The sequence below is a fragment of the Chionomys nivalis genome, chromosome 14 (assembly GCF_950005125.1).
Source record: "Chionomys nivalis chromosome 14, mChiNiv1.1, whole genome shotgun sequence".
NCBI classification, from domain to species: domain Eukaryota; kingdom Metazoa; phylum Chordata; class Mammalia; order Rodentia; family Cricetidae; genus Chionomys; species Chionomys nivalis.
Genome location: NC_080099.1, coordinates 26561585 through 26578753, shown reverse-complemented (window position 1 = coordinate 26578753; position 17169 = coordinate 26561585). Strand labels below are relative to the sequence as shown.

The following is a 17169-nucleotide window of genomic DNA, read 5'->3' as shown; positions in this document are numbered from 1 at the left end:
AAAAGCCACCAGAGTAAGACCAAACAGAAGCCACAGGAAGGCAGAGCCAAGAGGACTGGAAAGACTTGATCACATCTGATAGAAAGCCCAGTAGCTCTGGACTTGTGTTGTAGAACGTAGTGTGTTTCTTTATTATTAAGACAATTTGGGTCAGATTTTATGGAGGCCAGCCAGGGACATATTGTTATTGATTTTTTTTTTAACAGCAGAGGGGTTACTCCCAACAGTGTCTAGAAAATAAATGTAGTACATGATGAGAATCTGCCACGAGTCAATCAGTCAGCATCACCCTGGGGCCACTGCTTCTGAGCTGGCCTCCCAGAGCCGGATCACTGTAATGAAAATCATGGAACGCTTCTGCTTCTGAGAGGACTGTGTCAAATTTTACCCTTCTAACTACCGTTGCATAAAAATATATTTCATCAAAACAATTCCCATAGGACAGCAAAAACACATTCAGACATCGTTATAACATGACAGAATGAACTTTGAAGACAGGTTGCCCAGTCTCTTCCCCCTCTTACCTCTCTCGCACTGTGGCCCCGTGAATCCATAAACGCAAGCACAACGGTTGGGGCCAATGCAGCGCCCACCATTCTGGCATCCATTTTCACAGACAGCTGCACACAAAACACGAAAAAACAGTTCATTAACCACCACGTCTCCAAGCACAGCAAGATCAGTCAGTGACGCTGCCAAGTAAACATCTTATATCCAATTGCTTCTCTAAAACATGAGTGCACGAATCTGATTGGTCACTAAGTCAGAGATGCTACAACAATTCATAGATCTCATTATTAATCAAGTTTATTGTAAGTCTTTTTTCTTGATCAGATTCATGAGGATTAACAGGTCTGATGCTCACAAGAGACAGGCAATCACTATTCAATATTCTATTATCTTTTCTTCAGGGACATAAGAGGCAAAACTTATTAACGTGCCCTCCAAGCAATGTATGTATCAAAAATAAGCTCAATAATAAGAGGGAAATAGGCCGAAGGTGCAGCCACTTGGCTCTTTCCTCACTCATCATCACCGTCCAGCGATTGCTGCTCTGTTGATCATAGCAAGAGGGGACACACTTGGAAAGAGAGGATTTTCTCCATCTTAAAGCATCACTGTGTCAATGACCTCAGGGTTGCTTATTGAAGTCACACATTAATGCTATATGCCATACGACCTCAGGGTTAGTTGCTACAGTCTCATTTTGCTCCAAGGCATGATGCTATATGGCTCTGGAGAAGAGTCACTTCTGCTTCTTTACCCATCACACCTTATATTTCCATGTGGCACTTCTGACATGCCATTGCCTTGAAACATGGGGCAGGCAAAGAAGTTAGAGGAGAAAATACAAGGGACAGGAAAAGGGGAACGGAGGCCATGAGGGCTGTGAGATAGATGGGGGTGGATAGAAATGTCAAAGAGAATGAGAACTTCCCAGAGATCTCTAAGGAGCATGTGGGTCTTGGAATCAGTTGCCAGGATGTGAAGGTTCAATTGTAAACAATTACTAGATTTGGATTTCCCAACTGACCGACACACATTTTTGCAGACGGATAACTCTAATTGAATGTGATTAATGAAAATGTAAGGAATCTTCTTTAAATGTTATCTAGCGGAAGGGCATTGGAATGAAAACCACTTTCCCAGCCACGTTCAGTTACTGTACCAGCCTTTGGAAAAGACACAGACAGGCTGGGGCCATGGGTCAGCCAGGAATGTACTTGCACGCAAGTGTGAGGGCCTGAGTTTGGACTTCAGTATTTATACGAAAAATTTGGTCCCCCTGTAATCCTAGCACTGGGAAGATGGAGACAGGCAGATTCCTGGAGCTCCCTGGCCAGTCAGCCTACCTGAAAGGTAGCTCCAGTGTGACACCCCACCTCAAAAGAAAATAAATGAAATGAACTCCTGAGAAAGGCATCCGACCATCTCTGCCCTCCAAATGCACGTATATCTGCAACACTCCCCTGATAGACTGTAGACAGAGAGGATCTGCCTGCCCCCGACTGGGATCTATGAGCAGAAGGAGGCTGCCTCTCTGAGTTTTCAAACCCAGACAGGTGGACGGTGCCATGAAGGTTCAGCTTCTCCTGCAGATATGGGCCACTTACTATGCAACCCAACCTAACCTGTCTGCGCTAGGCTAACAAGCCCTTTCTTCTTCACAATATGCTTGGCAGTTCAGAAAGTAGAATTATTGTTCATAAACTATTTATGGGAACATACGTCATCGGTGAACACCAAATTCAAAATGAGTTAGCAAACAGTTCTGATACTTCTGATTTCTGATTTCTAACACTGTGAATATTGATATGGATCTGTGAACAGAAAGGTAAGGACAGACCACACTGCCAGTCATTCGCTGCTGTTACTGTCAGTCACATAAGAGGAATAGTTAGCTGACTTTAGGATTCTCCCTTCCAAGCCCTGTGGTTACTGAAGCAACCCTGCCCTGGACCAGGCCCTCCCAGCATCTTTTCTACAACTTTGCCAGACAGATGGGTGTAATGAGTAATGAGTCCTGTCCTCCATCCCAGTGTTCCAACCTCTTTGGTCCTCAGCATCCCTGCTCATAACAGCTGGCATTTCCCTGCCCAAAGTATTATGCGAATTAACATGCATGAAAAATCAAAGGTTTTTTTTTATACTGTTCGAGCTTTTTGGAGGGGCGGGGGACTGCTTGTTTGTTTTGAGATAGGGTCTCTCTCTGTATTCCTGGCTAGCTTTCAACTCACAGAGATCTGTCTGCCTCTTCACCCAAGTGTGGGAATGACAAGCATGTGTACTACACACAGCTTCTTTACTCTTCGTTTTTGGTTTTTTGAGAAAAGGTTTATCTGTGTAACTTCCCTGGATGTCCTGGGACTCAATTTTTAGATCACGCTGGCCTTGAACTCACAGAGATCTGCCTATCTCTGCCCGAGTGCTGGGATTAAAGGTGTGCACCACCGCCCGGCTCTTTTCTGTCCTCTTAACTGCCGTCTTTTTAAATTTTTTTTGGATGAAATAGGAGACTTGTTTTCCAACATCCAAAGATCATACTAAAGAGCAGCAACAAAGGCAACAAAGAGGAAGCGGAAGGTAGAAATGGAGTGTAAGCACTCAAAGCATGAACGAGGATAATTTTATCCTTTTGAGTGAAGCATAAATTTATAGATTAATATTTTTGTAATAAAATTAATGAAAATAGTATTTTACAGTTGAATGACAGTTGGAAAGACACTTGAATACATCTCAATTTCTACCCTGGAAGGAACATTGGTCGTCTGGTAAAAAGAAAAGGCTTCTGTATAGCAGGGGAGCAAATGAAGTGGAAGAGGAGGCTGCATAGGAGTGGAAGCTGCTGCCAGCGACATCTGCCTTGAGCATGCTATTGACATCAGCCTGAAGGACAGAGCATGCTCACTTGCTGCAGGAGCTCAGGTACTTAAAGAACATGTTGCATCAGACATGTCCCGAGCACCTGTTCTGTGCTAGGCCACATGGCAGGCACACGTTTTCATGAGACAGCCATCTGTATCACTCCACAGAGAACAAGTACTCGGGCCCAAGTTGAGTTTGAAATTGTGACTGTGACTTCTACTCAGACATACCAGAGAAAAATAACATTACCAACCATGTTGAAATGTTTAAAAGGAGAAATAAATTAAGTGCCCTGGCACGGGACAACATAAAACTATAATATGACTTTTCCTCCACCGTACCAGGCCGGTTCTCCGCCCATCTCCTATCCAGTCTTTCTCTCTCAATTTTCATAGTCTTCCTCCCCTTATCTATGTCAAAATGCTGAGGTTACCCAGGGCTCCGACTTAAAATCTATTCTTTTGTCTTTAATATTCTAATAGTCACCTATGCCTATGATTAAAATATTATATACCTAAAATTTCAATCGATATTCATCCCAATTATGGCTCTGCCTTGACCTCTGTCCCTAGATCTGTGTTCACAGGCAAATCCACTTGGAAGCCCAACGACTATCCATCTCCAGAGTCTCTTTCCATCTGGTCCCCTTTCAGCTGGTGCTACTGAAGGAAATGGTATTATCAGCCAGGTTCCACTGAAAGCCCTTGATCTGCCATTTGGGGCCTTTGCTTTTTCCCCCCCTTTTGTTAACCACCAATCAAAATTGCTCCCACAGACTTGCCGACAGGCCAATCTGATGGAGGCAATTTCCCAATTGAAGTTCCCTCTTCCCTGATGAGTCCAACTTGGGTGAAGTTGACAAGAAACTAACTGGCCCAGATTGTCACCTTTCCATTTACCTGCCAATCCCCTTCCCTACGTGCACAATGTCACTGCACCATGCAAAGGGAAGGACACACAGTGACATTGCTCCATACAATGTAGGAATGCTGTCTAAGGAAAACTGCCCATATTTGGGGAGATGCTTTAAGGCAGTTTAAATGTCTTCAACATCTTCACGTTACCAAACATCACATTTCAAGGGATTTTCTGGAATCAAAAGTTGATCATCATCATCTTCACTCTCAATAATGTAACACCCTTTCCATAGGACAACTTAGGAGAAAATGTCACCTTAAACTATCCCTGCCACTGCTGTTTCGTAGCCACCACCTTAACCTCCATATTTGCTAACTGCTGGGTTTATTAGCAAAGCCTTTGCTTGCACCATATGTTTTATTGTCCCTGTGATGAAATAGCGACAGAAAGACTCCATTGTATGAGACACTCAGGGAAGAACTATCCACATGTGCCCTGATTAGAACTCAGTGCCTTTCATATTCCTCTGACCAGAGGGCATGGGTTGATAGGTGCTGCAGCTTAAAATGTTATTGATTGTGATAAACAGGTATAACATGGCATTTCTCATCTTGAACATGCTAAGTTACAGTTCAGTGGCATGAGTCCATTCACGTTTCAGGACAGACACCGCATCCTCATCTTCAGGATGTCTGTTTGGGATGTCTGTGCTGTAAGACTGGAGTTCTACACCCTTGTTCAAGATGACAAATGCTATGTTATGCCTGTTTATCACAATCAATAACATTTTAAGCTGCAGCAAAAATAAATAGCCTAATCAAAAGCAGATACCCACATACACTTAACCTTGGTTCTTCTATGCTGGAAATAGACTGGCAGTTCTTAGGGAAGCCCAGAAGTCTAGACTTACATGAAACGTGAATGAAGGGACATAGAGCACCGTTCTCTTTGTGATTTAACTTTCTCTAATACTGTGTTCTTCACATGGACTTAAAATTATACTATGTTAGTGGGGCCAGCCTGGCCTATACATCTCAGCTACTGGGGAGGGTGAGGCTGGGGAATCACGAGTTCTAGGCCAGCTCAGGCCAGATGGTGACTTCACAGACAGCTTGGGTAATTAAGTGAGATCCTGTCTACAGGAAGCTTGCCGATCATGCATGAAGCCTCAGACTCGTGCTCAGTAATGCAAACTAAACTAACCTAACAAACGAATCAGTGTAAGCTATCATGAAAGTGTCACAAGTTTGTGAACATTAACCAAATATATTCCCCAGGGATGTGTCACCACACAAGAGCCACACTCTGCACCTCCCCCTTCAAACATGACTATTTCTTTATCATTGTGTGATTCTTTTTAGTGAAGCGTTTATTTACTGGCGTGTAGGTATACATAGCATGGTGCCAACCTGCCTGGCAGATGCACCATCTTGACTGAAATCTCCAGGATTGGAAGTGGGTAAGTTCTTTACTAAAGCCTCTTTTTTCTTCATACTAATCTAAACTTTTCAAATCATCATACAGTCCTGTATTCTGGTATTAGATCCACTGGGACAAGGTAATTTATGAACTTGGCTCTCACGGGTTAATTTTGGCAATTCTTAAAATTTTCATGTATGTGGTGGGGGGGGGGGGTGAAGGAAGTGGTGGAGATTTCCAGTAACCTTTATAGGAACATATCTATGTTCTGTGGCATCAACACCCATGAAAAATGTCAAGCTTTATAGCATATAATTATTGCTCAACATCAATATTATAAAACACAAAAACGACCAAGTTAGAAGAATTCCTTCAGGTTAAATTTATGACAATTGCTTATGAACTATGGCTTACTATATAAAACTATGTCTTCCAATGAATATCCATGAGCTTTGCCAGAACTTACACTCCGACTAAAAGGAAATGGACACTCAGTCACATTGTTCACAATAACGCTATTGCTAAGGTTTCTTACGTTGTCCACAGTAAGTCCCGATGTATCCTTTCTGGCACTGGCAGTGGTCCTCAGCACAGGTCCCGCCATTCATGCACCTCACACTACACTGCTGGACTGTGAAGAAGACAAAAAAATACAGACGCCAGTCACCAAATTATATTCACGGGCTTATCTATAAACTATAGGTCCAACCTAATGGCAAATATATCCCATGTATTCTACTGACACAAATGTAATAATCAAATAAATTTTTATTGCCACTAAGTCCACACATGTTGATATACCTGTTACATGTGACTTAGTATATTTTTTAAATAGACTACAATTCCAGTGTCAAAATAAATCCATAGATGGTGTTAGTGGCATAGTTTTGGGTATGGGAGACACTCATATCTACTTAGACAGCAGGGTCTATGTGCCTGCTGTCATGATGGATTTGGGGGGCAGTCCTCATGGAACCTTGGGATCAGAAAAAAGTCTGTTTAAAATACTGCAAGGTAATTATAAATAATGAACTTATAATTACATAATTTATAAACTATATGGAGAAAAACAGAAAGAAGGAGAATGGTCTAGGTTCAGTAGGAACTTAGATACAGCAAGCATAAAAAAATCACTCTGATGTGACATTTGGACTTAAATTTGAAAAATGAGAATCAACCAGGCAAGGGCAGTAGCAAGAACCAGCTTCAGAAAGTTCAGAACCCAATGATCTAAAGACCTTGGGATGCAGAAGATGTAGAAGGTGTCTTGGGGGAGGGGGCAGAGAAGGCCAACCAGATAAGATGGGGTTCCATTCCCACCAAAAGATTAAGTATGTCTGAACTGCAGATGGAAGGAATGATTTCAATAGAAGTGAAGAGATTCAATCGTAAAAGATGAACTGCAGTGCAAAAGGGGATTGAAGGATCTCAGGTAGACGAGAGTCTGGGAAAAGATGACTGCGGCTTGAACCACATGGCAAGAAAAAGATGGAGTAGAAATCTATTGTCCAGCAGAACCCACATATTTAAAGACCTACGCGGAAAAAAATGTGCAGTTGCATAAACCCTGGATGGGTGAGACAGAAGCAGCCGTGGACACATAGATTGTGGTTAGCAATGAATTAAGAATTTCACTTTGGAGGTGAGCTGTGACTGAGGAATGACACCCAGGTTAACTTCTGGCTTCCAAATGAGTGTGCGCACACACACATGTACACATGCATGCACACACGCATACATGTGCAAGAAAGTATTTCAGGCATTTAGGGATACATGGTGCTAAAAGCTTTTGAAAATTCAAGCAGGATGAAGGTTTGAAGGGTTAGAGAAGTTCCCGAGGGAAAGAAATTAGATATTCTCTCTAAAGGCCAAATGAATGTGTGGATGTCAGACTAAACCAGGTTCCATGCAAGCATTCCCTCTACAGGCCTGGTCATTAAGAAGCAGCATTGCTTTTGTTTGTTTTGTTCTGTTGCTAAGAGTGAGTGTGAGCAAATTGAGAATTAGATGATGAAGACATGAGGAAGGGTCTCAGACAGATAATCTGGCAGGGGAAATCTGCTTCTGAAGGCACTCGACATTCTTGTAGCTTGAATGATAAATCTCAAATCCCTGGGAAAACACAGACTATTAAAAACCACAAACCCAGAAGTTTGTGTCAGCGGTCCGCCAGAAGACAAATGCATTTTGGTGTTCCCAGTTTGAATCTTACTCCCGAATCAGACAGGTTCTCATTACCCTTGTTTAGCAAAAACCTATGGAGGGAACCATTAAAATTCACCAAAGTCATGCTCATTTTTAGGGAGATTTAAAGCCCTTGTTTAGATATTGAGCAGGCAAATATACATTATCACTTCTAGCTTACTCTAATGAAATCTCAAACACTTGCATGGGGGTTAATCTTGGTCTTTGGAGTCCCAACATTTTCTAGAGTCATGAAAAGAAAAAGACATTCTTAGTCTACTGTTATAGTTACTTTCATGGAATTGTTGGGAATTAATGTGTGTAGGAAAGTGAGTTAATTCATCTAAAGTATTTGGTCAGTATTTCAGTAGGCATCTGCTGTCTTTCTGATCTTCTCTCCCCATAGTTAAGACCCAAAGAGAACAAAGGCTGCAGTAACTACACAAAAAGACAACAAATACAGGCTAGTGTTTGGGAAGACAGGCTAGCCAGTCTTAGCCTGTAGACTCAAGTCTGTACTGCTTTGGGTAGGTGAGCTGGTTAGAATTTTTTTTTTTTTTTTTCTCAATTTGACACAAACAAGAGTCATCTGGAAAGAGGGAACCGTAATCAAAGAAGTGGCTCGGGTAACCGACCATGATGAAGTTCATTAGATAATTTTTTCTGATGAATATGAATGGGCCCAGCCCACTTCAGGCAATACTACCTGGGCAGGTGGTCCTGGATGCTAAGAAGGTAGATGAGAAAGCCCTGTCAAAAGCCAGAAAACAGCACTCCATCCTGAACTCAAAACAGCACTCCATCCTGAACTCTACTTCTGTTCCTGACTCCAGATTCCTGGCTTGAGTCCCTACCCTGACCTCCCACAGTGAAGGGGCGTGGCCTGGGAGCTGTAAGATGAAACAAACCCTTTCCTCCCCCAAGCTGCTTCCAGTCATGTTGCTTATCACAGCGATGACGTCAAACTAGGACAGTAGGTTAGTTTATATGCATGTGCCTCACTTTCCTCCTCTGCAAAAATAGGACCATGACAATATCAAAAATGTGGATGAGAGGATTCAAAGAACGCAAACACCTCTCACAGAATGCTGCACAGTGATCGCTCAGGAAATTACAGCTATTACAAAACATTACGTCATGGAATCCTAACCATCCCGCCACGTAGGCACATCCTCTGTTGACAATTGCCTACGCAAGGCAACAACTATGGCACAAGACCGTCTTAGTTCAAAATTTAACACCGGTAAGGCTGGTTAGTGAGAACAACCACCAATTCATATCTCCTTCAAGGACGGCACTTGTCACTGGTTCCCAGGCTTAGGGAAAATGCAGTGGACATAGCCACGGAGAGGGAGAGGCAACATACTTGATTTTGCTCCACAGGTCGGGGATATTTGTCCACTGGAACAAGTACACATGTTGGGACGGGAACAAAATCCATCTCCACAGCTGTTTCTGCAAATGGCTGGAGAGAGCAGAGCACATATGGGAATGAGAGACAGCACCCTCAGTCACCTTCCACAGTGAGAAAACAACATTTTTAAAACCACAGGTCTAGAAAACCAGGGCTTGACATTAATGTTGCAAAACATCTGTTAGTATGAGATAAAAATCCCCCACTGGAGATGTGGGACTAAATCTTACAGTTTCCTTGTGATGTTGGACAAAGAAATGCAGCTCTTTTAAAATTCTGTAATACCAACTGACACCAATTCTTTAACTTGATTATCAATACAAGTTGCTTTTTCTATTCAAAACCGGAAACTTTTGAGTTTAGGATTCACCAAAGGATCTTGATCCTAGGGAGCTGGCAGTAGTGGGGACTGAGCATCTTGGAAAATAGAGCCCTCTGTTTAAGAATGTGAAATTGGTAGAGACAGAGACCTGGGCCCTAATGAGTTGCCCAAACGTCTGGCTCCCTGCACATTCCATCCCAGCTGGCTTCTGCCCTATCCAATCATCAATCTTTATCCCCCTCCATGACTCCTCTCCTTCCTCCAGTCTTGTTTCTGCCATATCATCACTGCAACATAAGCCACTCCCACTGCTCAAAAGAGCCATTCTGATGGGGTGGGGGTGGGGGTGGGGACTGAAGCTCCCTATAGCTGTGACCTCCAGCGAAGCTGAGGGTCATCTAAGCCAAGCTTAGGCTCATTGACACATCACATACCACAGATACGCAAAACCTTCAGTCAAGTGCCTTGGAATGGGAATTCTCTCCCAAATTTAGTCAGGAGCTGAAAGATTTATCTCTATATCCCTAGTTAAATTCCCTCTTTGAGCATGCAGGCTGTGTGCAGATTTGATCTTTCTCCGGATGCAAGAGACAAGGGAAGGGTCTGGAAATGTTCTGAAACTACACGCAAATACTTAGAACACTGTGCATGTGAAGTTTTTCCTGGAGAGAGGTCTCAGAGCTTTCAAAGAGACCTGGGATCCCCATGATTTGAGAAACACACTCTACAGGAACAAACCAATTTGGTAATTGCTTTCCTTTTCTAAGATCACCTTTAATATCTATATAATATGGGCAATGTCTCAACTGGTTATCCTGAATGAAAATACTGTAAAAATATTATGGTCTTAAGATTAAAAGAAAAGGCAAGAAAATGGCTTCCACCATAGAATTGATATTTAAAATATATTAGGTTCTGACCAACAGTAATTTTCTAGGGCAAATGCTCATGAAATACAGTTTTATTTCAAGGGTTCTTCCTTCTTAGCAGGCAGGTTAATCTAGGTTTAGATGGAGTGACCCATTTGGTCTCAAACCAAAAGAAGGTTTGAGGGGCTGATTCTGGACATCTTCAGGCAGTAAGTTGTCTGTGGAGGCTTCGATGTGTCCCCTGCACAGGCCAGTAGAAATTAAGAGTGATGAACTCCTTCCTCTCTACGCTCATTGCAGTCTGTGGTCTCAGTACAACCCCTCCATTTTAACTGACATTACGAATCCTAGGAGTGTTGGAAGGAGCACGAGAAAGGGTGTACACACTGGGAGTCTGGTGACATTAGGAGAAGCTGCATGGACTGGTACTTAACACGCGTGGCACACAAGAGGTGTGAAGTTGAAGTCTCACTCTGACAATGACCCTCCGTGAGCACAGATAATACCCAAAACGTCTCTGGGTTCAGTTTTCTCATTAAAAACATAAATGAAACAGGTCATCCTGGAGGGTTCGGACACGTTATTTTTTCTTTCAGTTGGCAATTGCTGTGATGCTAAGCCAATCCCACTTATTGTTCCTCCAAGGACCAAAACACCGCTGCATACTTTCTCCATAAATAAATGCATAAGCAAACTCTTCCTCCATTATTCCATGTTCTTGGATGATTTCTTTTATTTTATTTATTTATTTTTTTTTTGAAAAAAGAAGGCTAGAAAGTAGGTTTGGAAACAAACATGGAATTTGGAAGTACTTCAATGACATTTCAAGCCACAATTAAAAATAATAACAGTTGGGCATGATGTCTCAAGCCTGTAATCGCGGCACTTGGCTGACTGAGAGAAAGCCCGGGAGTTCAAGGCCAGCCTGAACAACATGGTTCCATTCCTGGGACTGGCTAGAGATCATGTCTTTCGAAACGAATAATAGAATGATCACAATGAAGAAGGGAACAAAACCATAATGCATCATCTTTTTAAAGTAATAGACACATTTCTTCACTGTCTTCTCATGTGAAGCCTGATAGGAGACAAACGTCAAACTTTAAAGCTTGCTCTGGGTGGAAACAAAGTGGAGATGTAACATATGAGAAAATTAATTGTGGGTCTTCATATTATTATCATTATTTTGTAAAGTGCCTCAGAATTTGTCTTTGCTTCATGGTGAAGTAAATTAAACAAAGAAATATCTGTCACCAAGAAATTCGGGAATTAAAAATTCCCGGTTTTCAGTTTACAATGATTTTAATTTCCATATGTCTCCACATATGACTATTTTAAGATGCAAAAATAAAAGACTGACTGAATTTAATTCCTAAACTAGGCGAGGCTCTTGCAAAGGGGATGGTACCACTACAGCAGTGCTTTCTGGTAATTTTGTGCACAAGTTTTAATCTCAAGCTATAAGTTATTTTACTATGATGTTAATAATAAATATTGCTTAGATATACTAGACATAAATGTCATCAATATATATTGGAGATATGAAGATAATGCCAATGTTTGCCTAATATATGTATCTTATTAGCATCCAGTTATTTCTAATAGAAGAAATGTAGGTGACAATACTCACTGTGAGGTGCTAGAAACTGACCTTCAAAAGAAGGACATGGCATGAAAACAGTCAAAGATCCGAAGTGTTTAAAAGTGGACACTCACCGGGCCATGCATAAATTACAAGTGCAACCATGCCAGGAGGGGAGGCTCTGCAGTTCCCATTCCTTACTGATCCAATAAAACCTGACTCTACAGATTTGCAACCCATACCATAAACCTATCCCTTCTCCTCGGCTGCTCTCCAACTCAATAATGGCAGTCACATTCATTACATTTAGTGAGTCAGACTTTCCACAGTGCCTAAGTCATTCCCAGCGAGTGTGGCAGGTGTGTGGTGAGTGACGTTAGCTGTTTCAAGAGTCTGTAGATCCCAAGAGTGTGAGGCAGCCCTGGTAATGCCCCAGTGGCCAGAAAGAGTAATGCACCTTCTATAAATACTTCCCCCAGGACTGTCTGGAGTCCTGAGAGAAGGCAAGTGGCCATCATTCCTTTTCCTCTCCCCCATCCCCATGAAACCAAAGACCTATACATACATGGGTTTATTGAAAAATATTTATGAATCAATCATTTAAAAGAACACAGTAGCTGTTTCTTATTTTTGTTTCATTGCTAGAAGTTGTGGGATTTTTGAATAGAAGAAAACGAGAGAACTAATCTTTACAATAAAACTTTAGATTTCAGAAACAGCATTTAGGTTCTGTCTCAAACCCACAAACCCAATAAATACAGAGTTGGAGATGCCACTGTGCCCACACTACCCCTTGGCTAGGGTAGCTTACCCTTTTTCTGTTGACAGTGGCATAATTATCTTTCCCTTAGGGAATACCAAGGTCAGTTTAAAGTCAAGACCGGCTGTAAATGCATGTGCTGTCTGTGCCTTGGCTGTCCTCCAGAGTGGACAATGTGGCTGGGCTCCACAAACACACCGGGAAAGGCCGATCACACTTCACCCCACAAAGCCCATGAAATGAGAACCCCCTGAGTCCTTAATCATAACACCAGAAACTAATGCGCTTAGAACTTGGAGGCCGGCATATATACTCTGGAAGCTGGAAATAATTCATGTGAACCTTTAAATTCTGATACACAGATCTTTCCAGGGCATAAAAGTCACATTGGAGAAAACATACTGTCCACTGTTAAGATTTGGTATGTGGTAATTTTAAATTTAACTATCTCTTAGCCATAAAAGGAGTCAAACAACTTACATTAATTCTCTTGAAAAACAAAACAGCAACTACAAAAATCTTTTATCTTTTGGTCAGTTCAAAATCTGTGAGAGTACTCCTTTTAAATCTTTGCCATGTGGCTGCTGAGTGCAGCCCAGAGATGAGAAAGTAGTGTAAAGGTCTAAGATTGATCTTCTGATGGCCCAAACCTAGGAGTCCAAGAGTAACCATAGTAACACTGTGGTCTTAGCTGGAATTTATAGGAAAGGTGATGCTGAATCACAATGCTCCCCCCCGTTTGTATCAATACACACAAATGATACAAAAAATATCTAAGTATTCTAAAACCTTTATCAATGTCTTCCTCCTGAGTTTCCATTAGTGAAGTTTTTCAGCTGATGCGGCTTCCTCCCCACCACTGAGCTCCCTTTACCAGGGTTGTGTGACCAATGGCTTTGTATAAGCAACTGAGTGTTTAAACTGTGCGCAAGGTCAGCCCTGAAACAGAGCTGAGTATGCTGTGTGGGCCCTGCCAAACACTCACGGACAATGCATTGATTTCCTCCTGGGAGCGTCTTCCATCCAGGACAGCAATAGGAGTGGAATCTAGAACCGCACACGTTGGGCCTGCAGGGGACAAACACGGCAATACCCACATAAGGATAGGCGCAGTAACACAAAAGAAGCTCTTCCTAAGCAAAACCCAAGCGAGTAGGTATCAGGACAACGAACAAACCAAAGTTCCATTTCAAATTCTTGGGGCTTGGGAAGCAGATGTGGAAGTAAAGGGGCTAGAGTTTGGAATGGGGGAGGATCCAGAGCCTCTAACTATCCCCTCTCAACTGCCCTCCCTTGCTTGGCTTTTTAAACCGGGAAAAGAGACAAGAAACACATAATTTGCTACTATTCTAGAGTCCGGATGCTGAGAACAAAAGGAACACTCCGCTCAAAAATCCTTGCCCTTGTTCCCAAATCCATCCCTCCTTGCTCCACTGTTGTCTCTGGCCCCCAAGTGTCAAGGAGGGCGACTTGGAAGGCGGAGCGCTGGATCTGGAGATGATAACCAGCGACTGCTCCGCACAAGACCTCAAACAAAAGGCTCTAGAGCTGCGCCCCCGACGGTGGGGAGCAGGCAGACTCCGGGGGGCCCTGCGCAGGGCAGACCCAGGCCCTCTTTCGGCCTGACACTGGGAACCTTTCCCAGCGCCACAGACATCGCACATGCTCTGCCATTCGCACCCAGAGGCCCGCTCCCACCGGCAGCCAGCCGAAGCCCCCTAGGGAGGGCTTTCCGCGGAGCAATTGAGGCTTTCCGGGAGGAAAACGAGGGGCGCTCCTGGAGCTCTCGGGGTCTTTTAAGTGTCCTAGTGGAAGTCTCGGGGTCTTTAAGTGTCCTAGGGTCTACCCGCCAGCGCGACAGTCAGGGAGGGTGTGAAGTAGAAGGCAGGGAGGTCTCCCGCACAAGTCAGTCATCCCGCCGCCCACCTACCCTCGGAGTATGTCCTGCTGTCCTCGCCTGCGGACGCGGCTCGCCGCTACCGCACCCTCGTCCCGGTACTCAGGCGCCGCGAAGCCACCTTCTACTGCGGGCCGGACCTGTTGCGGGGGCGGCTGGGACCGGAGCGTCTTAGGTGGCGGAGGCTGGGGCTGACCGGTTGTGCCCTGAGCCCAGAGCGCCACGCAACCCAGCCACACGAAGTAGGGCTGGAGACACGACCGCCGCCGTCTCCCCATCGCCAGCGCCAAGAGCGCGCGGATCTAGGCCCGCAGAGAGGGGGCTGTCGAAGACCAAATCCGAGAGGCCCGGGGGAAAAAAAATCAGGGTCTGACCAGCCCTTCGTCCGTCAGCTCACGGGACTCGCTTGGGTTGCGGTGTCCTGGTGGAGTGGTGGAGCGGGATGCAGAGTCAGCTCCTAAGCGGCAGCGTGCCTGCGGGGCGCGGGCTTCTAGCGCTGGGGGCAGCGAGGCGCGGCGGCGATGCAGCCGGCAGCCCCGCGCGGTCCACGTTGCATCCCCCGGGCCACTGCCCCGAGCGACTCCAGGACCGCCAGCGGGTGGGGGCGGGAAATTACAAAAGTAACCCGAGCAGCCGCGGCATAAAGTTACAAAGAAAGCGGACCTCACAAGGAAAAAAAAATAGCAGGGGGAGGGGGTGCAGAGACTGAGTGGATTCCCGTGCGCCCCGGGCACAGATCCTGGAAAGCTGCAGAAGTCACCAAAGGAAACAGGCGAGCGAACAAAAGTCACCCCTAAAAGAAGAGGAGGGTCTTCTCGGGGCTCGTTTGGGGTCCTTATGGGGCAGCTAAGCGGGGCGGGGCGGCTGCACAGCCCATCAGAGGTGCGCGGGGGCCCAGGCGAACGGTTGGCGGAGGGAGGGCAGGAGGCTGGATGCCGGGGAAGATGCCGCGGAGGAGGGCGCGGCGCCGGGGTTTTAGAGGCTCGGCGGGGCGCTGGGCGGGACTGCGGGCGGTGGCTGTCAGAGGGGGCCCGGGCGCAGCGGTCCACACGTGGAGCGCAGCCTGGATGGAGGGGCTAGCAGGGCGCAGGGTGGGCGGGGACAATGTTACGGGGAGATCTCAGGCAGAGGAGTGGAGTGAGCGATGGGGGAGGGGAAAGAGGCAGGAAGGGGGGGCAGGGCAAAGGGAATGGAGGAGATTGAGATTGGGGAGAAGTGGTGGCGTGGGAGGGGCGGGGGGAGCTGAGCGCTTAGTCTAGGTTGGAAGCTGGAAGCGGGCTTCGGATGAGGGATTGGCGAGCAGGGGTGCCAGAGGAAATGAGAGGGGGATGGGGGAGGTGAGGGCGAGGAGAGAAGTGGAAAAGGGGGGGGGAGGAGAAGAGGGGGCCAGAGCCCGCTGGAGGGGCGAGGCGAGGCGGCCAGGCTTCCCGTCCCGCTCCTTGGCCGCTAGCTCTGTTTTGACTGCCTTACAAAGCAAGCAGACGGCGGGGGAGGGGGCTACCAGCGACCAGGTTTGGGGAGAGACCCTGCCGCGGCCCCAGCCTTTCCTCCAGAGAGCTCCGGGGTCTCGAGGACAGGAGACAAGGGAACCCGAGAGTGCTACTGAATTTCCCCGTTGGACAGAGGTCACATGGTAGAAAATGGGACCCAGTTCTTCGGGGACCAAGACTCTGATCCGCGTGTGTGTGTTGGCGGGGGTGGGGGTGGGGGATTCGCAGATGGCCAGGGACAGACCTCACACTGGAGCTCAACCTCGGTCCTGTTCGTCCTGGGAATCTAGGACCTTCGGGTCGCCCTGTTATCCCCCACCAGGAACACCATCAATCGGTAGAACAAATGGCCTAGACCTTTCCAGATTAAAGGGCATCCGCAATACAGAAGGAATTCATATCATGGCAAGGAGCCTCGGCCACGAGCTGGCGCCATAGTCGCAAGGAGTCCTTAGAGGAGATGTGCTCAGGTGTGACCCCTGGCAGAACTCTGCCTGGGTCCTCAAATGGGAATGGTTTGTTGTTGGGACAGTTGACTGCATAGCTGGTAAATGGGACTGGGGCGTGACTTTAGTTTTTGTTTAGGACCTCTTCTGATTAATGATTAAACCTGGCAATTGGTGTGATGAATGGTCTGTAAATGTAGAGTGTCTTTCCTTCAGATTCTGGGATCTTTTGTGGCCCTGCTTTCAGGAGGTCTCTAAGAAGCCCTTGTCATTTCTTAGTCAGTGGAATTAATGGGCCAGGCGACCACACACCTCTGAAAACCAGGAATGAGCAAGCAGGAAATGGTTCTTGGGAACAGTTTTCGGCTCATTCCAGCCCAGAAAACCTTACTTGAAAAGAAATGAGTATGCATCCTTGTTTTTCCTAGCCTGGATTGTCCAGATGTGCTATTTGACAGCCAGAAATTCTTGGAGAGTTGGCACACCTCCCTCCTTTATTTCCCCAGCGTAGCTGTAGTTGGCAGACAAAGACTCTCAGGTAGTAACCCTTCTAACAGTGTCC

The 17169-nt window shown here is 45.5% G+C and overlaps 1 protein-coding gene across 2 annotated transcripts in view; it reads right to left on the bottom strand.

Moving 5' to 3' along the window:
• The window catches only part of Fbn2 (fibrillin 2), a 189094-nt gene extending 174145 nt beyond the window's left edge, over positions 1–14949 (bottom strand). For both annotated transcript variants that reach the window (XM_057788534.1, XM_057788535.1), the window contains exons 1-5: positions 14705–14949; positions 13760–13842; positions 9194–9292; positions 6179–6274; positions 525–620 (exon numbers count right to left, since the gene is read on the bottom strand). In XM_057788534.1, the coding sequence (XP_057644517.1) occupies positions 525–620; positions 6179–6274; positions 9194–9292; positions 13760–13842; positions 14705–14949 (619 nt within the window). The remainder of the gene's footprint in view (positions 1–524; positions 621–6178; positions 6275–9193; positions 9293–13759; positions 13843–14704) is intronic.
• Between the last annotated feature and the right edge of the window lie 2220 nt (positions 14950–17169).